Here is a 25864-nt window from a genome sequence, read left to right on the forward strand (position 1 = left end):
CCTATAAAATAGTAGTAGATATGTTTCTTTTTATATATAATATACATTTAGTTTTATATTAAATAAAAAGGTCTTCCGAACATAACATTTTTAAGACAGCTTAGTAGCCAGCGATAATCCTTACATATTTAAGTTTAGTCAAAAAGAAAAAATGTATATTATATATAAAAAGAAACATATCTACTACTATTTTATAGGTTGCCTTGACTTATTTGAAATTTGACAGAAAATAGTAGTAGATAATCAAACCAAAAAAGCTGTTTTATTCGTTTAATAAATCCAATAAAATGTCCTCATGAAAACGCTTTAAACCGAAATTAAAGAATACAATGAACAATAGATTCAATGAATATTTAAAATTAGTTCCATATAAGATTTAATTCTCAGAATTGTTTTTTCATCACAGAAATGTTGAAAATTTTGGGAGTTTCAACTTTGGCGTCGAATTCCAAAGACATGGGCAATGGTCCACGATTGGGACTATTTTTTAGTAGTGCCGTGATGTATTCAGAGTAGGTCCTACCGAAAATAATAAAGGTAAGTCCAATTATAAAGGCCACGTAATTCAAAATGTCGGCAAACATAGGTTTTTTGTATTCTTAGGTATACCGCGGAACCTGTAGGTGATGGAAAATAATTTTGTATGGGACTTTTACTCAGGAGCACCCAAATATCATGGAAAACTTGAAATGGTTCGTGGAAATTTTTGGCTGTGTACCTGTGGAATCAAACCAAAATAATTCCTAGTCTAACCACTGCTGTTTATATATATAAGTGAATCATGTAAATTTATGTTTTTGATTGATCTGATTGGGTCTTACTGGGTTTCCCCAATTCTTTGCAGCAAATGCTGGATTAGAAAAGAAAGAGACCCCAGAGAAAGAGAAAAAGAAGAGAAAAGAAAAGAAAAGAAACTACAACCATTTGAATATGCACTCACTCGTCTAAAATTATGTTTTTGTTAATCCTTAATTTGTATCAGTGTAACTTTTGAGGTGGCGTGTTGAAAATACCAAAAGTCACAGTGTTTAAAATCCCAAAAAGAAGGTCACACTTATCTAAGAACATTTTTGGTTTCCTTTCGTACCCGAATTAATTGCTTAAAGATAACGAGAGCGTGCGGTTGTGAAATAAAGAAGTTTAATTAACTAAATCTATAATTAAAGTGTTTTTACTATTTGGCAAATCTGGCTGGCGGCTTCTTGGAGTTTGTATAAACTCTGTTTATATAAATCTCATATTGTAATATATCAATAATGTCATCAATTTCTGCTGTTTGGTCCTGGCTTTCATAGCATAATCCTGTTCCAATCATTCGTAAATGCTTGTTGGGAACGGTGTAGGTGTAGCAGCACTTCTGCAGTCTGCGCAAGCCATATCTGTAAGTTCGCAATAAAATATGATATTTATATTTAAAGTAAGAGTTAAGCCAATTACCTTATATACAGTACACTATTAAGTGCAGACAATTCCAATTTGTTTCGCAATTTGGACTTAACAAGATTGAATTGGCTAAATACGCGCTCCACTTCGGCGTTAGACCAAGGCAACGACAGTATGTCCAACGCAACGTTGGCCAGCTCTGCAAATGTGTGTTTGCCTCCGGAGTCCTTATAGGTATTTACCTAAGTCCAGAATTTGGAAGTGTTTTCTACATTTTCCCATTTTACCAGGTGAATTTTCTTGTATTGGCTCTCAATTTGGCCTATATTTTGGTAGTTAAGACCTTCCAATAAAGGTATGATGTCTTATTTATTGTGGCGCAATACGTTCTTGACAGATAAAATATCTACCTGTTTTAATATTTTATAGTTGTCTGGATGCCTTAAAATAAAAAAAAAAAATTATAAATTTACAAATTCTATCAAGTTTAAGATATTTACCTCTGCTTTAATTGCTTAATAAGTGCTATCAAAAATTTTGAGCAGCAGTCTCGAATGTCTTTTTCAGAATCTGGATCCAATTTAATTAATTGCATATGCTTTTCAAATTCATATCCTTGCTTGACATTACCGTCGACATATTTTTCAAAGTCTTCTGTTTCCAATAAATCTATGTCTATTTCCGGAGGTATAATGCCCTTCTTCAAAGATTGAATGGCCAACGTCAAATCATTTAATAATTCGGTTGCATTTGTGTTGTTGCTCTGAAAACACTTGTTCACTTTTTGCAATTCTGCTAAAACTGGACTTAGAAAAAGCAAATATAAATAGTTTTCTTCGTTAAACATTTTCTGAAGGAGTTCCGCTTTGTGGCATTTTTCCTTGTTTGCCGCTAAACTAAAATGAAGTTTCAGTTTTTCCCATTGTTGTAAAATTTGAGATACAGGCAGCTCAATAGAACGCCATCTCGTGTCCGACACTTTTGGGATCTTTAATGGAGCCTTAAAGAAGTATATTTAAAAATTAGTTTTAATTATCAAATTATCGTTAGTACAAAATTTAACAATCAGAGAGCTAATATTACAACATATATTACAAACATATTTATTTAGAACTCTAAGTATAAATGACTTAGACCAAAAACCACTTACAACAAACACATTATATATAACAAACCTTGTCGTCGTTTATAGATTGGTATATTTTTTTGTACTTTGTCTAGCTGAACTTTTCGAAAACCAGTTGTAGGTTTCGTGGACTAAAAACTCCAAACTGGCCGGCAAAAAATCTTTGCAAGCGTGACTCAAGTATCGAGTGGCAGACGCACTTTATTAAAATTAAGGATGGTGCTTCCCGTTTTAGCTCGGTATAAACACTCTTATTTGTGCCTATCATCACATTTGCGTTGTCAGTGCCAATGCCTATTAATTTTTTTATATCAAGCTTGCGATCCTTTATTTCAGTTTTTAAGGCCGCAACAATGCTGGATGCGTTTCCTTGATCTAGGGAAATTAGGTTTAAGGGGGGGTAAGGTTAATTCGGTGCAAAAATGGCCACTTTTCAAAAAATTATTGTGGCGGAACGGCTAAAGTTAGCTTAATGAATTAAATACCATATAATAACACAACATTTGAATAATTTTTGAAAAATTTTGTATTGAAAAATATTTCGAAGTAGAGAAGTTATAGGGAATCTCCCGAGTCGCCTCCAAAAAAAGTTGTTTTGCGGTGTACATCCTAACAGTCCACAGGATCATCCGATCTAAAAAAATTATACCTCATTCGTTAAAGGATAAGTGTCCCGAGGTAATCAGGAAGCGTTTTTTTTTTTAGTTTTTTTGTGATTTTTTAGGAAATTTGAAAGTCAAAAACCCGATTTTTGACTAAAAAAAAAACGTTATTTCTTAATTTAAAAATATATAAAAATTAAAATTTAAAAAAAGGCCGACGTGAATACCTGAGGAATTAGTTAAAGAATGTGTGTGCCAAATTTCAAATCGATCGGTCCAGTAGTTTTTCTGTAATCGTGTACACCGATTTGAAAAATTGAATTTTTCAGGAGAGCGCTTTAAACTTTGTGATTCCCATGCATTGAACACCAACCGACCTTCGTTCAACTCCGCATAACTTCGTCAATTTTACTCTGATCGATGTAAAACTTGGACACAATATTCTTAAGATGTTGAACTTTAAAAAAAAAATATAAAAAAAAATACGAAAAATATTAAATACCTTACCCCCCCCCCCTTAAAAATGTCGAAACAAACTTTTCATGTTGACGCGAAAAGTAATTGATGGCAACCCCTACATAAGTACATATAGAATTAAATAAAAACCATTTAAACGATATTATATGAAACGTAAAGAAATATATATATACAAATGAGTCATACATACCTAGAATTTTGGTAAATCCAACGTCAGTTGACTCATCTATTTGGAGACTAAACTTTGAGTCCCCAATATCGGCTCTCAACTCTTCCGAGAAATGCACTCCCAACACATTTTTTATGATGTTTGTGCATTTGGTTCTATGCAGTCTTATTCGACTCGCACTGTCACTGTCGTAATATTTAGTGAATAAGTTGCCCAAGTGATCTACTTGTGCAAACGATGTATGCTCCGCGATAAACAAACAGAGCGTTGCTTCTTGCTCCATTGTCTTAACCGGAAGCGTAACAAAATCTAATTTGTTTGTTTGCTGATGTCCTCCTGCTGCACTTTTGTGCTTTTTGGTTAAGGCATGGGCGCGCAAATCGGACAGTTTTGCAGTTATTGTGCATTTGCAATAACTGCATAAGACCCGCCTCTCATCCGTATCGTCCCTACGTGCCCATTCCTTAAACTCGACACTTTTAAGCCACGCATCGCGAACTTTTTGTTTATAATCTTTTGGCATCTTTTCAGCTTGAAACTCGTCGTCGTTCTTGTAATTCCCGTTTCTTGAAATTCGTTTCAATGTACCAAAGTCGGAAACGAGGTATTTCTTCTAATGCTATCCCTATAGGTATTCTTAAAAGTATTTTTAAAAGTATTCTTAAGAATATTCTTAAAAGTAGCAATCGTTTCATTGATGGATAAGTATTCGTTGCTGAACGCAACCAATGAAACGATCATACACAAAAAAATCGGAAAAAAATCATTTAAATAAAATAAAAAGCCAGAATTCCCGCTGCCCGTGTTTGTTAATTTTTCTAGCAAATGGCATTCAGAAAAAGCCAGATTTGACGCGAAAAAAGCGACTCTGGAAACAGTGTTAACAATGTCTGTTTTAAATTTGTTGTTATTTTAAATGTGTCTTTAACAATATTTAAAAATATCAATTCGAGTTGTTTTATTTTGTTTTTAAATGTCGATGAAGGTTTCATCAGACCTCCATGCGAAACCTCATCTACGTATGTAAATGTAATTTTTTCCTTGGCCACTTAAGGGGTTATATACAGTTGTGATAGTCGAAAAAAAATTTTTAAATTTAAAATATTCTTAAAGTATATACTGTTGAGAATACTCTCACAAAAATTCGTAACGATCGGAGCATTAGAACCGAAGTTGTAGCTATTTATAGCGCACTACCTCCACGTCGGCCGGAACAAACTTGAAACTTTAAACGCGATTATCTCAGAATCTTGTTTTTTCGAAATTACCTTTGCGGTGGACACGATTACTAAAAAACTATTAATCCGATCAACACCAAATCTTGACCACTTATTTATTATAATAAAAACTAGTCCGTGAACGAAGGATTTTCAATTTTTTTGAAAACTTCCTTTTTTAGAGCATAAAAACCGAAAATTTTACCCCTTAAAAAGGACATTTTTTGTTAAAATCGTCGCCATTTTTTTTTAATCAAAATTTTTCGTTCACGGACAAGAAAATTCAATATACTAACGAAATTTTGTCGAATTTTTGATTTCTGATGAACCGTTCTCGGGATATGATGTCCACCGCAAGTCACTATCGGAAAAAGAGGGTATTTGAATTCGGCCATAACTTTTTTATTAGTTAATATTTTTTTTATAAAAAAAATTTAATAAGTACCCAGAAAGATGTACTAAACACCGCTGGCAAAACATTTTTAATAAATATTCTTTATGGTGTCAAAAAAAAAATCGACAAAACTTCATATTTTTGCGCGGTACAACTGTATATAACCCCTTAAGGGTTAAAGCTCTGAAAAAAAACCGTCCGCACACAGCCTTTCAGTTCGACAAGCAGGCATGCACTGACATTAATGGACCAAAACCCGAACGACTTCGGCAGCCGAGTGGACTACCTTGTATAATTCTATCATGGCCTAGAGTTTAGGCCATAAATTCTGCCCTAGAAGAAGGTGTTTCCCATAATCGATTCCCTCTCTTTGTCTCCTCGTAGCGAATGCTATGAGCCAGGCCCAATACGCGTTACCGCTTTACGTTACCTTTTCCGCTCTTCTGCCAATGCCGAAACAATTGCTTTTCGTACTCAGTATACCGGTGGCTGACACTTTGTATCCTTAAAATTTGGCATATACACTCTTATTTTAGAAAATATATGGGCATTTCCACGGAAAGGTCCACCGCGGCCAAAACACTAAAACTTCTCTAAAATGTTTTTTTTCCAACATAGTAACATTAGGAAAAGGCCAATTGTTTAAATTTGAAAGGCTTTATCATATTCTTAAACAAATTTCGAAATATTCGAATGCATATTCGCGCAAACACGATTTTTCATTATTTTGATGAAAAACGTCATAAAAATGGGTCCGTTTTCTTTTGATAATTACATCCAAACCGAGGCATTATGCTTTGAGTGTTGTTTACTAACATGACTAGAAGAATGCAAAAAGTCGAAATAAATGGATATATGCTCTTCCAATTTACTTATAATAGTCAAAATTACATGCAAAGTATGATGATAAAAAATGTCGCGTGCAAATCTGATTAAAATTAAATAACAAATAAACTACGCTATATTTCTGATTATAAAATAAAGCATATGAAACTGGCATTATTGCATCACCTTTTAAAATTTGTTTCATTAAAATAGTCTCTGCCGTTTCGCTGAAATCAGTGTTTAAACAGCTCGCCGCGAAAGTGACTTCTGTTTTTGTCGCGTGCAAATCCTTCAGTTTTTTTAAATTTTCTTAAATTTGAGCAAACACTCAAAATCAACATTTGCACCAATTATAGCCCTAGGCAAGAGCTATAAGTTAACATATATAAAAAAAATAGAAATGAAATGTACCATAATTTTTTTTTGCTTTGAATGCGTACGAATGTCGCGTGCGACATTATGGAAATGCCCATATGCTACTTTATCGGAATAAATTGAAATTTTAATTCTTGATGATTATCGATGTACTTATTTTAGTTTTTATTTCTGTGGTTCTTAAGCACAATATAAAAAACATTTCATGTATAAAATTATTTTTCTTTCAAGGACTTCTATTGGTTCCCAACGGAGAATCTCTTGGAAATTGGTTTGGAGATGGAAGTGATAATACTTCACGAGGTCAATTTGATGAAGAAAATAAATTTAACAATTTCACCAATAATCGTTATATGCCACCGAAGACTTCTCACGCGTGGGGCATTTTTTTTACAGTATTAGGAACTGTCCTTCTCGATTTTGACGCAGATGCTTGCCAAAGTCCTGCTAGAGCTTATCTCTTAGACGTATGTCTACCAGAAGATCATGCAAAGGGTTTATCAACATTCACCATTATGGCAGGCTTGGGTGGATTTTTTGGATATTCAATGGGTGGCTTGAACTGGGATGAAACTGATATTGGTAAGAAACATATACTAAAGCGCTTGTTCAAAGTTATTTTACTTTAAATAATATAGGTCGGCGATTGGGTGGACACGTCAAGGCCGTTTTCTCTATAATAACATTTATTTTCATTGGCTGTGTCGCTTTCACAGTTACAAGCTTTGCTGAAATTCCTCTTTGGGTACTAGCAGACGCGGAATCTCTTTATGATAAAGGAGAAAATGAAAAATTGCGAGCCCCAAAAGAAGCATATGGTGCCTGCGCAATAGAAGAGGAAAGAGGTAAAGCATTCGAGGAACTTGACCAGGTAATATAACATTAGCTTTGCTGTAACATAAACTCTTTATATTCTATATTTTTTATGAAAGATATAAAGTATGTATATTGTCTTTTTAATTAGTTTTCTATAATAATACTGTGTCAATCAAAAACTTGTGTAAAAGGCACAAGAAAGCGTTTCTTCTTTCTCTTTTCTTGCAGAGAACTTCCCTATTCTTTATACAATATTGTAGGGCAGTGTTTATTTTTGGTGTTATATTATTCACTATCGGAGGTAATGGGTGAATTCTTCTCAGCATGCGCCAGTTCTGCAAAGTCTAAACTTCAGGCCAGCATATTGGTGTGTTTCAAAAGCTTATTAATGTACTTTGACGACTGCTTGTTGATTACAACTCCCATCAGGGGGACAAAAAGGGCCCTGGCGATGTCCACATTGTGGACAACCGTCACCCGGGAGTTGGTATTTCCAGCTTCGTAGGAAGAGAAAACCGGTTGGCGTGTTCTCATTTAATTTTAATATAAAGGTATGTCCCTATCCTACGAAGGCACTCCTAATTCTCCCACTTGTGACGCCTGTAGGCGCACAATATATATGCGATAGAATGAAATAGAAACAATTAGGGACATAAGAAATGGATTGGCAACATTATGAAAATAATTTGAATTGAAAGCGCGCGCGCGCCACTGATCGTGAAGGAGGGTCACACTGGACCGAACGGAGGCTGGCCACACTATTCGGGGAAAAGCCCGCACAGGACTCTGGCCACACTGAAGCCGCGCCAGGGCCTATATAAAGCGGACCACGGCCCTGGAGTAATCACTTAGCAGCCGACTGCGATTGGGTCGAGTTAACCTCCCCAGTAGTTAGCAGCGAAGTCACTTTTTGGGAACTCAGGTTCCTATTTATAAATCGTAGTTAGGATCTCTGCCGACTTTCGAGTCCGATTCTCTCTGCTGACTTGCGAGTCCGATTCTCTCTGCTGACTTGCGAGTCCGATTCTCTCTGCTGACTTGCGAGTCCAAAATACTGCAGACTTTCGAGTCCGAGTCTCTCGGCTGACTTGCGAGTCCGAAACACTGCCGACTTTCGAGTCCGATTCTCTCTGCTGACTTTCGAGTCCGAATCTGCAGACTTTCGAGTCCAAACGTCTTCGAGCTGACTTTCGAGTCCGAATCTGCAGACTTTCGAGTCCAAACGTCTTCGAGCTGACTTTCTAGTCGGAATCTGCAGACTTTCGAGTCCGAACTTCTCTGAGCTGACTTTCGAGTCCAACCAACGGCGCTGAGCTGACTGTCGAGTCCGACAACTACTGGGTTCGGTTGACTTTCGAGTCCGAACGCATTCTCTCGTGGAGGACTTTCGAGTCCGAACGCATTCGCTATTGGGTGGCTTTCAAGGCCCATACCCTGGCGGGACTATCGGCATTCCCCTATCGGACAGCCGCACTCGGGACGAGGAGGACGAATCGGAACTACGGCGTAACCCCAGAATCGAGATCCGGCATGAAATTATTGAAAATTGTACCTTTTAAGTAAATAAACATTAAGATACATTTACGGCATAATCTCTAATCCTCTAGCGTTCTACTCTGGCACGGGGTCGGAATCTCTTATAGCAACCACGCTTGAACCAAATAAATATATCTGCACAGACCCTGGACGTCCCGCTGACTACCCGTGGACGACAAGACGTTACACACTATTTGTAACAATCATTTAAAATTACATATTCAGGCTTGAGATGGTGTGTGAAGTCGCCGGGCACGGACGCACCACGGCGGTGCTCCCCCGACGAACGCGTGGTGTGGGGGTTGTGGCAAGGCCCCCTGCAAAATCGGATGCTGACCGGCCTTGCGAAATGGCTGAGATTGCTCACCTGCAGCGTCATACCCGTGGTGTCCGCGGATGATTCAGGAAGCCCGATCTTCCAATTCTCTGAGCTGGGCCAGCGGTGGGAGCGGTGAGAACTTCTCTCTCTCGGTAAATGTGGCTGCCCCCGCAGCATGTTGGCAAGATCAGCTGTGACCGAAGAGAAGCAAAGCCGCCTAGGAGGAGACCACCCCTGACGCTGAGGTTGAGCAGGAGATGACGCTTACTCGCACCGACTGCGTCATCAAGCTGGGAAAGCTGTTCGACGGACTCCACAGCCTGGTGCACGAGAAGCAGGTGCGCCACATCAACATTACAATGAAGGCGATGATAGCGGAGATGCGGAAGCTCAAGTCCGGCATCGAGCAGTCAACAGTGGAGCCCGAGAAAACGAGCGCCCCGGAGAGCGTATGCTGCAAATGCTCCCAGATCCTACCAGCTGGGAAGACTGTTGAAAGCAAGGCACTGCAGACGGCGGTAGTGCCGAGGAAAGACCGAGCAGTCCAGACTGACCCGTGGAGAAGGGTCAGCCAACAAGACGGCATAGCCGGGATGAGCGACGTCCCCAGGCAGAGGCGAGCCCCTCCAGCCCAGGCCACAGCCCCCGCAGTGCCGAGGAACGGTGCTAAAAAGGCTCGGTCGGTGGAAGCGCCAGGGAAGAGCTACAGCGAGATCCAGGCCCTATTCACAAGAGGGAGGACAGACAGCTGACCGATCTCGGAGGGGCTGTCACGAAGGTGCGTCAGACGGCTTGGGGGAATCTACTTCTCGAGATAGCCAGAGGAAGCTCAGAGAGCGCTGAGTCCATGAGGGACAGCATATCCAGGGTCCTTCGAAAGCGCGAGCCCTAACGGAGGAGTCGAAGGTCTGCGTCTTCGAGATACGCAACCTCGACGCGATCACGATGGAGAGGGAGATCCGTACCGCCCTCGTAGAGCAATACCAGCTTAGCGACGGAGCAGTGAGGATACGAAGCCTCCGCCCCGGGTATGGGGATTCTAAAACGGCGGTCTTCAGCCTGCCATGCCCGATGGCGAAGGAAGTCAGGCGGCGCGGCAAAGTCCGCATAGGCTGGACCATATGCAGAGTGCGGGAGCGCGAGGGCCCTCTCCGCTGCTTCAGATGCCTGGAGCTTGGGCACATCGCCATTAGGTGTAAGAGCCTGGTGGATAAGAGCATCAAGTGCGGCGAAGCAGGCCACAAGGCAGTTGCCTGTAAAAAGGAGCAAGTGAACTCTTCAGCGAGTTCCGGAGAGGCCAACGATCGACCCGGCAGCAAAAGCAGTCAGGCCGGAAATGGCGGTACCGGTATTCCAAAGACCGTATGCAGTTAATTCAGCTCAACCAGAATCACTGCAGAGCGGCGCAGGACTTGCTGACGCAGACAGTGCGAGAGGTAGCGGCGGATGTGGCCATACTGAGCGAGCCATACAGGGTGAGCGAGGGAGGAGAGTGGGCCAAGGACCGCTCTGGCAAGGCGGCCCTTTGGCTCTGCGGAGACAGAAGACTACGGATGTCCAACATCCTGACAGCAGACGGATTCGTGCGGGCGGAGATTGGCGGCTGCCGCATATATAGCTGCTACCTGGCGCCTAGTCTCCCACTGGAGGTGTTCTGTAGAATCCTGGACGACCTCAGCTCCGATCTACGCGGGAATCCCAACGATATAGTCGGAGGAGACTTCAACCCCTGGGCCCAGGAGTGGGGATCTGTCTTGACCAAAGGTACTCGAGGCGTTTGCATCGACAGACGTTATCCTCCTCAACGACGGTGAGCGGCATACGTTTGTCAGAGCAGGAGCCGCCTCAATCATCGACCTAACGTATGTGAGCGGAGCAATTTCCCATACCGCTAGATGGGGAATCTGTAACGCACATACCGGGAGCGATCACGAGGCGATCTTATGCTCAGTGGGAGTATCCGCGGAAGATACCCGCTTAGTACCGCGGCCCAGCAAAGCCTACCGGCCAGACACGCTGTGCACGCAGGCTTTCGCAAACGCGTTGGGCGGCATGGCGGCCGAATTGACGGGTGGAGCCAACGAGATGGCGAACCGCATCGCAACAACCCTGGAGCATGCCTGCGACCAGAGCATGCGACAGAGAGGCTCGTTCCGGAGGAACCATAGGTCAATGTTCTGGTGATGCGATGTGATCGCCGACCTCAGGAGCACCTGCCTTCGAGCCCGGAGGCAGCTGACCCGTGCGCGCGGCACCTCACGTGTCGCACAGCGTAGCTAGGCCTACAGGACGGCGAGGAAGGCCCTCAAGACGGCCATAAAGGACGCTAAGAGGGACCGCTTACTGCAGCTCTGCGACCATGCAGAGGACGACCCCTGGGGCGGAGCGTATAGGATGGTAGTCAAAGGGCTGAGAGCCGGCAGTACAGCTCCATCGAACCCCGAGGCCTTGGACGGCATCGTGCGGGCGCTTTTCCCGACAGGATCTCCGGGAACCATGGAGCCCAGTGCGGAGCGTCTCCCAAACTACGCCTGCGAAGTCTCGGAAGCGAAGGTGATCCGGATGTGCAGTAGTGTGCCCCCAAGAAGGCACCTGGGCCGGACGCTGTACCCAACAGAGCGTTGAAGCTGTCCGTCGCCTTACACCCGAGGGCGTTCGCCACCCTGTACTCCAAGTGCTTGGAGGACCTTTCCGGAGAGGTGGAAGAGACAGAAGCTACTGCTACTCGTCAAGCCGGGCAAGCCGCAGGAGAGCCATCCTCGTTTAGGCCCATCTGCCTCACCGACACCACCGGAAAGGTATTCGAGCGGATCATTTCAGCCAGACTGACTGCCGCCATCGAGGAGGCCAGTGGTCTCTCTCCAAACCAGTTTGGGTTTAGGAAGGGGAAGTCAACGCTGGATGCCATCGGCTATCGCAGGTAAGAGGTTGAAGATGGCTCCAAAAGCTACTGTCTAGTGGTAACGCTAGACATAAGGATCGCCTTCAACACCGCGAACTGGAACCGAACGTTGGAGTCCCTCGCCGCCCTGAATATCCCACGGTACCTCATGAGGATAGCAAGGAGCTACTTCAGTGAGAGAGTGCTCACAGTGGCCACGGATATGGGTTCCACAGCATATGAAGTCTCCGACGGAGTCCCTCAGGGCTCCGTGTTGGGACCCCTACTCTGGAACACCATGTACGACGGAGTCCTGCGGCTCCCAATGCCCAGTGGCACGACCGTTGTGGGCTTCGCTGACGACGTAGCGGTGGTCGTAGTCGCCAAGGAGCGCATCGCAGCAAAAGCTACGGTTAACGAGGCGATCAAATCGATCGAATCGTGGCTCGCAAGTGCTGGCCTGGAGCTAGCGGCACACAGGACGGAGGCAGTCCTGATAACGAGCCGGAAGATCGTGGAAACGGCCGAGATCCGGGTAGGCGGAGCCGTGATTAGATCGCAGAGGGCAATAAAATACCTCGGCGTTGTGATCGATACCCGGCTATCGTTTAAGGAGCACTTGGAGTACGCCCAGAAGAAGGCCAGCAGGACGGCAGGAAGCCTTTCGCGGATACTCCTTAACACCAGAGGACCCAAGCAGATCACCAGGAAGTTGCTGACTAGCGTCGTGACCTCCCAGATGCTGTACGCGGCTCCGGTGTGGGCTGCAGCCGCCGAGACCAAGTCCTATATGCGGGGGGCGGAATCTACATACAGACTATGCGCTGTCCGAGTGGCAAGCGCATTTAGAACGGTCTCGGATGACGCTGCGCTTGTGATAGCGGGATTGGTCCCTCTGAGGGAGTTGGTCCGCGAGAAGGCTGAGTTGCGCAACGCGTTCCGCGGGCACCATAGACCTGATCGCGCCGCGAGGTCCGAGGCTAAAATAGCGGCTAGAGGAAAGAGCTACGAGAGCTGGCAAGCCAGATGGGATGCTTCGTCCAAAGGGAGATGGACGCACATCCTGATCCCCAACGTAGAGGCCTGGATGGAGAGGAAGCACGGGCAGGTGGATTTCTACCTGACCCAGGTGCTGAGCGGGCATGGCTGCTGCACTTACCTCAAGAGGTTCGGCCATGAGAACAAGGATGGCTGTACCGGCTGTCCGGAGTGCGGATACGGCGTGCAAGAGGATGCGCGCCACGTCGTATTTGAGTGCCGCCGATTCGCGGAGAACAGGCAGCGCTGGAGGCGGCAGCAGGAGCGGAGATCGGCGTGGGCACGCTGGTGCACCTAATGTTGAAGAGCCCAAGGCCTTGGGAGAGGGCTGCTGGAGAGGGGCAGGAACGAGCGAATGAGCTAAGCGGCCTGCCACTGTGCGAAGCGATGCTTTGCGGACGTACCGCACAGTAAGGGGCCAAGGTCCCGCTCGCGAGAGACGAGGAGTAGCATCTGTATTTACTATAGCATATTGTTATTCTAGTTGTATAGTTGTATAATCGAGTAAATAAATTGAATACAAAAAAAAAAAAAACATATTCAGGCTTGTTGTTGGTACTGAGAGAAACGCACATGCAAAATTGTTCTCCGGTTGTGACTTGTCGGCAGGGGGGGTGGTGGTCTTGCTGCTTCAGTGTGACCTACTTTTATTATTTTTGGAAGGAAAACTAATTTCATGTATGATTTTTCCAATATAAGAGTGGAAGAGAAAACTCTGAGATGAATTAAAAGAGGACGAAAAAAGAAAGATTATGTTGAAAACTTGCCCTTATCCTATGCCCTAGAACACATTGCAAATCTCGAATTTTGATGGGATCCCTCCCTTCCTATGGCCGCTCGATTTCCATTTTAAATATCCTCCTTTTGAACGGCCCCTTTTGGATCCAATGCTTTCCTGCGGTCATAGGTGCTTCGCCAAATTTAAAGAGCTAATTACAACATTATAAACAGAATTGACAAATTATCTCAAGAAAATTTTTCCCTCTTCGCTAAAAACCCATGAGAAAAAACATGACGAAAACCATATAAAATAATACAAACATAATTATACATAGATTAAATTATATGAATGTGAAAAACCAAATGTACTGAAGGGCTTAATTTAAAATATTATACTGTAAATAATATTCATTTTTAAATAATATATGTATAACAAGAAAGGAAGCTAACTTCGGCACGCCGAAGTTTGTATACCCTTGCAGATTGGTTTCGATGTTTATATTATAGATTTAAATGCTGAAAACACTCACAAAACAGAGTTTCATTACATTTTGCCTATACTTATTATGTTTACAGTTTGACAGTTACAGTTTTACATTCCCAGTTTTACATTTTCTCTACATCTACCGATCGGTTTATATGGCTGCTATATGATATAGTTGTCCGATTTTTATGAAATTTATACCATACTTCCGTCCGTCTGTCCGTTTCTACGCAAACTAGTCCCTCAGTTTTAAAGCTATCTGAATGAAACTTTGCATATAGTCTGCTATATACGCTCAATGCTATATATGTCGGAACGGGCCGGATCGGACGACTATATCATATAGCTGCCATAGGGACTAGTTTGCGTAGAAACAGACAGACAGACAGACGGACAGACGGACATGGCTAGATCGACTCGGCTGTTGATGCTGATCAAGAATATATATACTTTATAGGGTCGGAAACGTCTCCTTCACTGCGTTGCAAACTTCTGACTGAAATTATAATACCCTGCAAGGGTATAAAAAAGCTCTCCTCACTAATTTCTCCTATTTATTTGCCTTTTGTCATTGCACTATGGTCCAGAATCCGTTTTTTTTGGCATAAAGTCGAAAAATGGAGCTACTTCGCAGATTTTATTGTTGTGGCATTAACAACTTGTGTACAAAAAATTGGGCCATTACGACCACGCCCACTCTTGCCGCCCCTGCAAACTGATTGATATTTAATTTTTAATTTATATATATATACATAATTACCATTTATTATATACATAATTAACGCATATATAATGAAAAAGTTGTTAAAAAAAAAGAGAGATATTTTTCCGAATTTATAATTAGAATTATTGGAAGAAATTAACCGTTCAAGAACGTAGTTACATTTGGGAAGATATTTTTGAATATCACTATAAAAATTACTGCATTTTTAATCTATTTCCTTTATTTTCTTGGATTTCACAGTGTCTTCATTAATTTTGGTGCATAGTCACTTGGATACAGATTGAATTTTTCGATTGTTGCTGCTCCATAATTTAAAAAGTTCGCTGTGACCAAACTATGTATATTACCAAAATATTAGAAAAGGGGGACGAACGGGGATGAGTTTTTTGTTTGTGGTTAAAGACAACATCCAGGAGTACAATCTGGACCAATTAGTTGCTGTCAGCATGGAGCAGCTTATTAGTTATACTCCACGAAACATGGAGAACGCATGATAGTTTTCTAAAAACATACACATAAATTTGACATTACACAACACTAAATACGTAGAACTACACAAAAATTTACAATATAGATTAAATAGTGCATACTTTGAAGATTATTTTCCATATTTTAGTTGATTTTTTTGAACCAAAATAACAAGTCTGACACAACATAAAGTAACTAAATTTTTTGGCGCGAATTTCTATTCGGAAATGAGCTGATCGCAATCGCATTTTTAAAAGCTCTCAATAGGCTTTGGTGGCGCATTTAAAGCTTTTTGTTAACATTTTTATAACGTATGATGAGTTTACTTTAAGATTAAAAAAAGAAAACAACGATATATTAACATAAAAAAATCGACTTTATGCCAAAAAAAACGGATTCTGGACCATAGTGCATTGGCTGACTGAATTGTACGAAATAATTAATTCTAATTCTCCTTCATTATTTACTTAGATTTTTTCTTTTAGTTTTCTTCCACTTCTCTTATTCTTTTTCACTCAATTTCTCTTTTGTTGATCAGAGGCGGCGACGTCTGGTTTAATTCCTTTCAGCACTACTTGCAGTCCCTTGCTGCTTTTTAGTTGGTAGGTGTTAAAATTCTTTTTGGATTCTTCCAGGTATTTAGACACAGCCCGAAAGTGTTCTTCTGTTTTGGTTTGAATTTTTGTTTTGCAAATGTTCCCTTTAATAAGCGGAACAACATGAAAGTTTCCGTCCCCGACCAGCGCAACAATTTTGTTGACCAGGGCGTTTGAGCTTTTCTCCCTAATATAAATGGGTGGGGCTTTGGCTGTTTTTGAGTCTCCTGCTCCTGCTCTGCTTGGTTATTCTCATCAGCTGCTAGCGAAGAAAATTTGTTGGAGTTGTTTGGGTCGTAGCTTATGGTGAGACGGTTGATCTTGGGCTTGTTCCCAACCGTGTTATGTGGGCTAAGCTTACGCTTAATTTGGATGTAGCGATCCATGCCAGTCTGTATGGCCGGAACCGCTTGTTGCTTATTGGAGTTCACGGTTTTTGTTACCATTGAATTTGGCGCTGCGGCCGTTGGCACCGATTTCGCAATATTGGTCGTTGGTTTAGTTGTTGCTGTTGCTTTTGCTACGTTTGCAGAAATTGCAGCTCTGCTTGTTGTTGGTGCGTCTTCCATCGAAGCCGGTGGTGGTGGGGTTTGGCATTGGGAGCTCCAAGATGTAGGAGCTGGAATGAGTAGGGCGGGTGAGCAAGAGCGCGCTCTCGTGCCGTCGCACAGTAGCGCCTCTCGAACAATTAGCGTTGCAAAAATCGAAAAAGTCATGTTCGCAAAAACGATTTTAACTATACTTATTCGACAGGAAATTTAACAAGGATTCAGAATCTGCAATAAAATCAATTTTTTTTTTTTGTAGAAGTTATGAGCATTTAAAGTTGAACTTTGTTTCGTTTTTTGCATCATACAAAAAAAAATGTGTAAATTGGTCGACTTTCAGGTAATATTACAAAAAAACCATAAAACCAATGGTCATGGTTTTAACTTTAAATGATAGATACATTCATAAACTATTAAAGAACCTAAAAAAACGACACTTTGGTTTGGGTTTCTACAGGTAAATCGCTACCTGCCAGGTGTCCATTTTTTTCACCTTTTTCTGCCTAAAGTAGTCTATATCTTTTGACGCCAATGCCGGCCACTGTCTACACTATGACTACAAGTTCCGTGGATCTTTCCTGGATCAGAATTATTTTTCATCGGCTGCGTCAAGCTGCGTCTGCGGAAATGCAACGCAAAAAACCAAAACAACTCAGGGTAAAATATACCAAAATACCATAACCGCCACTTACACGGTATATACTATATACCAAATTTAGCGCGCAACTGTTTTGCATCCCAAATACTTTCAATCTGTTTATGTTTTCTGTATTGAAGGACAAAACGTACCTTTTAAAATGGGTTTGGAGGTTTCATATTTATACCTGATTATACTTCCAAAGGGGCAAAAAGAGTACTTTTAAAAAGAGGTAGACCATTTTGTTGTTTACAAAATAGTTTTGGGCTGTACTAGGTTTCATATTTATACCTGATTATACTTCCAAAGGGGCAAAAAGAGTAATTTTAAAAAACAGGTAGACCATTTTGTTGTTTACAAAATAGTTTTGGGTTGTACTAGGTAAATAATGTCTTACCTAAAAATTGCATAACATGAATTTGGGACATATTTACAAAGATGCACAGGTATAACACGTGCATGACGTAACCCTTTAAAAGACCCAAAACCGGGATATGGAAACTCAAGCGATGGAAATACTTCTCGGAGATTTTTTGAAAATTGCCATGTTGCGGCAGAAATCACTGGAGTTGACGAGGAAATCATTCAAAGATTGGGTACGATCTTGAATGTACTCAATTGCAAGGAGAAAATTGATTCCGTAAAATATGGGGAATATGCTTCCATCACAGCTTCACTTTTGGCTCAGAAGTATCCATCATCATCTGCATCATCTGACCCATTTATTGCATCTCTACGGCATGTAAAATCACGAAAAGAGATAGAATCAAGTGATTATAGTCCAGAAATGCTTAGTCTATTAGAAATTCCTCAAATATAAGCATATATTTAGTAATAAGTAGTCAAAATTAACCAAAAATTAAAAAATACTAAAAAAAATTGTAAAAAAAAAAATTTTTTTTCAGTGTTCAAAATATTTTTATTTTATAAATTAAATAAAAATAAAGCAAAAAAATTAACAAACTTTTGTTTTTAAAAATTCGTTTTCATAGAAAAAAAATTATTTTTTCTCTTTTATACCCTATAAAATACCCTATTTGTGGGCGTGGCACATTATGCAGTACATATATAAATTTAACAACAATTACCTGTCCAATGCCGTTTAAATTATTTAGTTATCTCATTTGGTTCAAAAGTTATGATTTTTGCAACGCTAAATGAGAAAAGGCGCTACTGTGCGTCGGCGGTCATTAGAGCCTGGTTGGGCTTTGTAGACGTTTTTTCTGCTTCGATATCGCGAGTTGAGAAATAAGTGAAACAGCCGTTTCTTTGGTTTACAGAGGTTCTACGCTCATTCTTTTGATCGCCGCTCATTATTTTGAGCTTGTTACGCGTGGCACCATATAAATGAACTTTGCAGCTCAAAAATACGTCTCACGCACTAGTGTCCGTATGTCATACGCACTGTAAAGCTTGGCCTAGCTGACAGTACGTAGTTTAGAGTTCCGAATTTACTTTTTCACCATGAAAAAACACTTCGAGAATAAACCCCGGGTAGCGGTCGTCCGTAAGCACGTCTGCACTCGATGAAGGTCGAAGACGGAAGATATGTCGGCCGGCAACTTCAGTGCCAGAGCGGTAGTATTACGCCACTTCTCGGGTGTTGGTCACCGGCTGGTGGACCGTTTTGGAGGCTGCTGGCTAAGATCGACGCAACAACCGCCGTATTTTTTTGGACGTGCCGCGTGCTGATTGCCACGTTTTGAGGTTGGAATCGACCTACGCGTGAGCTTGCCCAACACCAATCGTATTTAACCTCAAATTTTGAGCGACACTTCGGCCGCGACAACCCTGTGCCACATGGAGGTTCGGATTTAACCTTAATTCGACCTGCCGTTCCCAATCAGCCAATCCATCCCAGGCGTGGTGTCGGAGTACCCATGCGGGTTAGGATACCCTAAGGAACGCGAGGAGGAGGGGAAGGAGATCGAATGACCGTTGGTTATGCTGCCGTAATTAGGAGGATGAGACGAATGTGATATATCCCAGAGCGGGATGAAATAAGGAGAACAGACATTCTTGTATTCAAGTAATGTAAATTTAGAATCGTTTGATCAAGCAACGCAAAAATAATTTTTGCTCAGAAGTTAACAACATTTTTGATTAAATCTAGCACAGCGTCTTCGATGGGCCCACCGTACCTGCTTCAACCGGATTTGTGAGTAAGTGAGATCTCTCCGTATAAAAACATATTGATTTCTGACTTTACAAATATATTCTATTTTTGTGTGTGCATTTAAATAACAAAACGCCATATAATAAGTCGAATGACATTTAAATATTTTTATAATTTATATAAAAGTAAATTTTAGTAGCATTATGATTGGGAGTTAAATACATCGTAAGCAACAATAAGAATTTTAGGAGCGAATAAGAATTTGTAGACGATAAGATGATGCGATTTGATAACGTTTTGTTATTGTTTTGGGCGGCTTGTTTAGGCGGCTTCTGGAAACTCGTATCAAGTCCCTTGCTAAAGGATTTGGATGGGTGGAGAGTTTTTCCTTGTAGGACGCTTTTTTGTTTTTCTATTTCGTTCTTAACTGCAGGAATGCCGAGATCCCTGTGGATGTGTTCGTTGCGAATATACCATGGTGCCCTAGTGATAGTTCTCAGGATTTTTGATTGGGCGCGCTGTATGATGTATAGATTGGTGCTGCACGCGTTCCCCCAGAGCTGGGAGCCATACGTCCATATTGGCTTTAGTGTGGAGTTGTAGAGCAGGACCTTGTAGTCCAGGCACAGAGGCGATCGGGAGTTTATGAGCCAGTGGAGGCTGCTGGCTTTTAGTTTTAGATGAAGTTTCTTGCATTCAATATGTCTTCGCCATGTTAGGCGTCTGTCCAGGTGGACGCCCAGGTACGTTACCACGTTGACTTCGGGGATCAGTGTGCTGTTCAGGTAGAGCGGGGGGCATGTTTGTCTGTTGAGAGTGAACGTTATATGCTTACACTTTTGTTCATTTATTTTGATACGCCAGTCAGATAGCCACTTCTCGACTACCTTGAGGTGGTTGGCGAGCTGGGCTGTTGCACGGACTGGGCATCTGAACGGCTGAGGATCGCAGTGTCATCAGCGAAAGTGGATAATGTTAGCTGGTCGCTTGTAGGGATATCCGCTGTGTATAGAACAAATAGGGTAGGCCCAAGTGCGCTTCCTTGTGGGACTCCAGCTTCGATTGAATAGGTGCCGGATGTTGTTGCGTTTCACCTCACTGCGAAGACTCTGTTGTAGAGATACGACTCAAGTAATTTGTGTGTGTATACCGGCAAAAGTGTTTTTATTTTGTGCATGAGGCCGTTAAGCCAGACGCGGTCGAATGCTTGAGAAACGTCGAGAAATATCGCGCTGCAATATTCTCGATGTTCGAAGGCTGTGCGAATTTCTGATGTTATTCTGTTAACTTGCTCGATAGTTCCATGTTTTTCTCTGAAGCCAAATTGATGAGCTGGGATGATGTTGTGAGCTCCCAGATAAGGAATTATGCGTTTTAGTAGGCATTTTTCAAATAACTTGGACAAGCATGATAGTAGACTTATTGGTCGGTAAGATGACGGAATCGTGTGGTCTTTTCCGGGCTTCGGTATCATTATAATTATATATTTTTTCCATTTTGTTGGGTAATGGCCGAGACTTATGATCCCATTGAAGATTTTACAGATGACCTCAATAGCACAATTCGGAAGTTCAATTATCCTTTTTTGAGTTATTAGGTCATCGCCGGGAGTCCTTTTCGGCATCAGTTCCCTGATGACCTTCGTTATCTCGTTCGGACGAAATGATGCTGGAGTAGATTCCGTTTCAGTGTGGATTTGCGGTAGTTCAAATGGATTTGCAGCAGGGTTCGGCTGGAAAACTCCCTGGAGATGTGAGGCAAAAGTTTCGGCTCTGTCTTTGTCGCTGCGGGCCCAGCAACCAGATGACTTTCTTATCGGGGTGATGGTTTCAGCCGGTGAGCTTAAAGTTGGGTGAGCTCTCCATAAGGGATGCTTTGTGCTGGTTGGCGAGAGTTTTTCAATATATCTTAATTGTGCTTTTTCGGCAACTTGCTTCAGGGCCCGGCTTAAATTGCGTGTGGCTTCATTTAGACGTTGCTTTGAGCATGGCGATCTATTGGTTTGCCACGCCCGACGCAGACGCCTCTTTTCTTGGATAAGCTGTTCAATCCGTCTGTTGTGGTGTTGAGATTCTGGCTGCAGTCACAAGTACCTCTTCCAGTGCGGAGGTGGAGGAGTCGATGTCGGTTTCAGTATTGAGCTGGGGGGCTAGCTCAATGTGGGAACTCACATACTTTTTGTATTTCATCCAATTGGTTCTGTGCGACGTCAGCCTATCGGGGCGATCCGTATTTTCTGGGCTTTGAAGGAGGGTTATCAACAGCGGCGAGTGATCTGAAGAAAGGTCTGGAAGGGCCTTGGCGTTTATTAAATTGCGTGGGATGTTTTTTGTCACCGCGAAGTCAATTAGATCGGGTATCTTTCTGGGGTCTGCTGGCCAATATGTGGGGCTACCAGGAGAAACGTAGTCCAGCTTATTTCTCACATTGATGAGAGCGTTATACAGTTGGCTTCCCTTGGGGGTCACGAGGCGCGATCCCCAATGCGTATGCTTGGCGTTGTAATCTCCTGCAGCTATAAATCGATCTCCAAGAGAGTTTCAAAAATCCATGAATTGACCTTCAGAGATTGTAAAGCGAGGTGGGCAGTAGACAGCAGCAATGCAAAGGTTGCCGTTACCTGACTGCACTTTTATGGACGTAGCTTGCAAGAAATTTGTTGCAAACCTTTGGTGAAAATGGTGTTTGATGCGTTCTCTGATGAGGATGCCGGTCCCGCCGTGGGCTTTACAATCTGGGTGATCTGTGCGGTGGAAGATATAACCTCTTATATGAAAGTTGTATCTGCTTGTGAGGTGCGTTTCAACCAGTAGCATGGCGTCGATATGATTTTCATTTAGGAATTGTGTTGATTCAAGTTTATGCCGTGAGACGCCGTTGGCATTCCACGTGGATATACGTAGATTAGACATTGATTATTTCGACTGTTGTGCTACAAGCAACTGTATCACCATATTCTGATTCTGGACAAGCGTTTGCATGGTCGTTTTCATAAACGACATGAGTTCCATCATACTTTGTTGCATGGTCACCATCATGGATTCCAGGTTGTTTTGTGACTGCCCTGGGGCCTGCTGAGCGTTTACCGAGTTTGAGGGGGGAGGATTTTGCATACCTGTTCGAAGAGCTTCAGCGTAGGAGATGCCCGTGGGGGCATTTAGCGGACCAAAAGAAGATCTGGCCAGAAGATCTGGCTACTTCTGGAGTAGTTTTTGAATTATAATACACATTTTGTGTATTTTGTTGGCGTGTAGCTGTTGCTCGTCGCATGCGACTCTTCAGCTCCTTGTAGACCACGCAGCCTCTGTAGTTAGCTGTGTGATTTCCTCCACAGTTTCCGCATTTTTTCTTGTTTGGGTCTTCTTTGTTCGCAGGGCAGTGTGCGGAATTGTGGAAGTCTCCACAGACTACGCAGACTGACCGAAGGGTGCAGTATGTCCTTGTATGTCCATACTCCTGGCAATTTTTGCATTGCACAGGACCGTTGCGTTTGTGCGGTTCTTCCACGGTGATTCTTCGATGCAATAGGAACTGCAACTTGTAGATCGGGTGAACTTCATTCTTCTTCATGGTTTTACTTTCTGGCTCCAGTTCGACTTTGAAAAGTGGTTGCGGCTTTTTGTTTTTATTTATAATGTTGCTGACATTCTTGGCAAGGAAACCCTTGCCTTTCAGGGCTTCCACTATCTCAGAGGGGGCGACGTCTGGTTCAATTCCTTTTAACTTGCAGTCCCTTGCTGCTTTTTAGTTGGTAGGTGTAAAAATTCTTTTTGGATTCTTCCAGGTATTTAGACACAGCCCGGAAGTGTTCTTCTGTTTTGGTTTGAATTTTTGTTTCGCAAATGATCCCTTTAATAAGCGGAACAACATGAAAGTTTCCGTCCCCTACCAGCGCAACAATTTTGTTGACCAGGGCGTTTGAGCTTTTCTCCCTAATATAAATGGGTGGGGGCTTTGGCTGTTTTTGGGTCTCCTGCTCCGGCTCTGCTTGGTTATTCTCATCAGCTTCTAGCGGAGAAAATTTGTTCGAGTTGTTTGGGTCGTAGCTTTTGGTGACACGGTTGATCTTAGGCTTGTTACCAACCGTGTTATGTGGGCTAAGCTTACGCTTAATTTGGATGTAGCGATCCATGCCAGTCTGTATGGCCGGAACCGCTTGTTGCTTTTCGGAGTTCACGGTTTTTGTTACCATTGAATTTGGCGCTGCGGCCGTTGGCACCGATTTCGCAATATTGGTCGTTGGTTTAGTTGTTGCTGTTGCTTTTGCTACGTTTGCAGAAATTGCAGCTCTGCTTGTTGTTGGTGCGTCTTCCATCGAAGCCGGTGGTGGTGGGGTTTGGCATTGGGAGCTCCAAGATGTAGGAGCTGGAATGAGTAGGGCGGGTGAGCAAGAGCGCGCTCTCGTGCCGTCGGCGGTCAGTAGAGCCGGGTTGAGCTTGATAGACGTTTTTTCTGCTTCGTTATCGCGAGTTGAGAAATAAGAGAAACAACAGTTTCTTTGGTTTACAGAGGTTCTACGCTCATTCTTTTGATCGCCGCTCATTATTTTGAGCTTGTTACGCGTGGCACCATATAAATGAACTTTGCAGCTCAAAAACACGTCTCACGCACTAGTGTCCGTATGTCATACGCACTGTAAGGCTTGGCCTAGCTGACAGTACGTAGTTAAGAGTTCCGAATTTACTTTTTCACCATGAAAAAACACTTCGAGAATAACCCCCCCGGGTAGCGGTCGTCCGTAAGCACTTCTGCACTCGATGAAGGTCGAATGCGAATTTTGGGTTTTGTTACCATATTTTTTGTCTTTGCGGTCATTGACAACGATTACGCAATATTGGTCGTTGTTTTAGTTGTTGCTGTTGCAGGTAGGTACGTCTCACTCGACGAATGTCCAATGATTTTCCATCTTGCCAAAAATGAAACGGAACGTGATTGGGGAGAGCTCGTTGGGCGTTCTTCTCTGAACCAGAGAGAACTAGCTACTCGCCGAAGACCGTCGCTACCTCTGGACACTTAAAATCATATGCTTCTGATGATGATGATTCTCCAATGGTGTGCTATTGATATTTAATTTTACTTATATTTAGTTTATTTGCTTTTAAATAAAATAATTGTGTATCGCTGACAGTTTTTTTGTTGTTTTTTTTTTTTTTTTGGAAAGCAAGGGACAATGACTCCCAATTTATACACTTTTCACAAATCAATACGAATAGCCCGTACAGGTAAAACACTTTTTTACCACAGAAAGAAACCTGGTTAGGCAATACTGAAAACATACTTTTTTTACTTGTATAATTTGTTAATATTACCACTTTTTTAACTTTCATTCTAAGGTGACTGGAAGGCCATCCCTCGGCAACATAAATAATGAAACCAGTTTTATTGAAAATGCAGACGTCATGCAAGAAAACTCAGAAGGAGGAAATGATGACTTAATTCATACCCATAATTTTATGGAAGTAGAGTCGTTGCAACACTATTTGCTATCTATTGTACACATGCCATTTTCTTTGAGAATGATTTGCCTGACAAACCTTTTCTGCTGGATGGCACATGTATGTTATTCGCTTTATTTTACCGATTTCGTGGGAGAGGCCGTATTCAAAGGAGACCCAAAGGCATCGCAAGGATCTGTACTTCAAATTCGTTACGAAGAAGGGGTTCGATTTGGATGTTGGGGAATGGCAATGTATTCTCTCTCATGTTCATTTTACTCACTTATAATAGAACACCTCATTAAAAGATTTAGGTAAGTATATAAAAATATCCTGTTAATATATATATATATATATATAAGGTTGTCAAAAAAGTCTTGCGGTATTTTTATTGAATTTTCAATTGTTCATAAAATTGGTTATTATAATGTGATTTAAGTCAAATATGCGCCGTTTTGTTCGATAACGAATTCCTAACGAGATGCCATCTTCATAATTCCCATCTTAACGAAGCTCGCTTCCCTGTTGGCAAAAAACTCGGAGAGCCAATTTTCATAGGACTCTCTTGTGTCCATCTTCCGACTACCAAGCTCGTTCGCCATGGACAGAGTTAGGTTGTAATCACGTAGTGCGAAATCCGAACTATACAGTGGATGCAAAAGAACCTCCCATCCGAGCTCCCGAAGCTTCTGGCGCGTCACCAAAGATGTGTGTGGCCTGGCGTTGTCCTGATGGAAGACAATTCGGCGTCTGTTGATCAAATATGGGCTCTTTTGGAAGAGTGCTGCATTTAAGCAGTCCAGTTGTTGGCAAAACAGGTCCGAATTGAGCGTTTGGCCATAGGGGAGCAGCTCATAGTGGATGATTCCCTTCCAATCCCACCAAACACACAGAAGAACGGCCGTCAATCGAGGCTTGGCAGCTTCACCGCTCTTCGACCACGACCGTTTGCGCTTCACATTTTCGTAAGTGACCCCC

The 25864-nt window shown here is 42.3% G+C and overlaps 1 protein-coding gene across 1 annotated transcript in view; it reads left to right on the forward strand.

Annotated features, from left to right (window-relative positions):
* The first annotated feature begins 1261 nt into the window (after window positions 1-1261).
* Window positions 1262-25864, forward strand: part of lovit (loss of visual transmission) — a 464165-nt gene continuing 439562 nt past the window's right edge. The window contains exons 1-4 of the mRNA XM_070286965.1: window positions 1262-1381; window positions 6800-7150; window positions 7207-7439; window positions 24785-25200. Of these exons, the coding sequence (XP_070143066.1) occupies window positions 6922-7150; window positions 7207-7439; window positions 24785-25200 (878 nt within the window). The 5' untranslated portion in view covers window positions 1262-1381; window positions 6800-6921. The remainder of the gene's footprint in view (window positions 1382-6799; window positions 7151-7206; window positions 7440-24784; window positions 25201-25864) is intronic.

Source organism: Drosophila kikkawai, chromosome 3R (genome assembly GCF_030179895.1).
Source record: "Drosophila kikkawai strain 14028-0561.14 chromosome 3R, DkikHiC1v2, whole genome shotgun sequence".
Taxonomy (NCBI): domain Eukaryota; kingdom Metazoa; phylum Arthropoda; class Insecta; order Diptera; family Drosophilidae; genus Drosophila; species Drosophila kikkawai.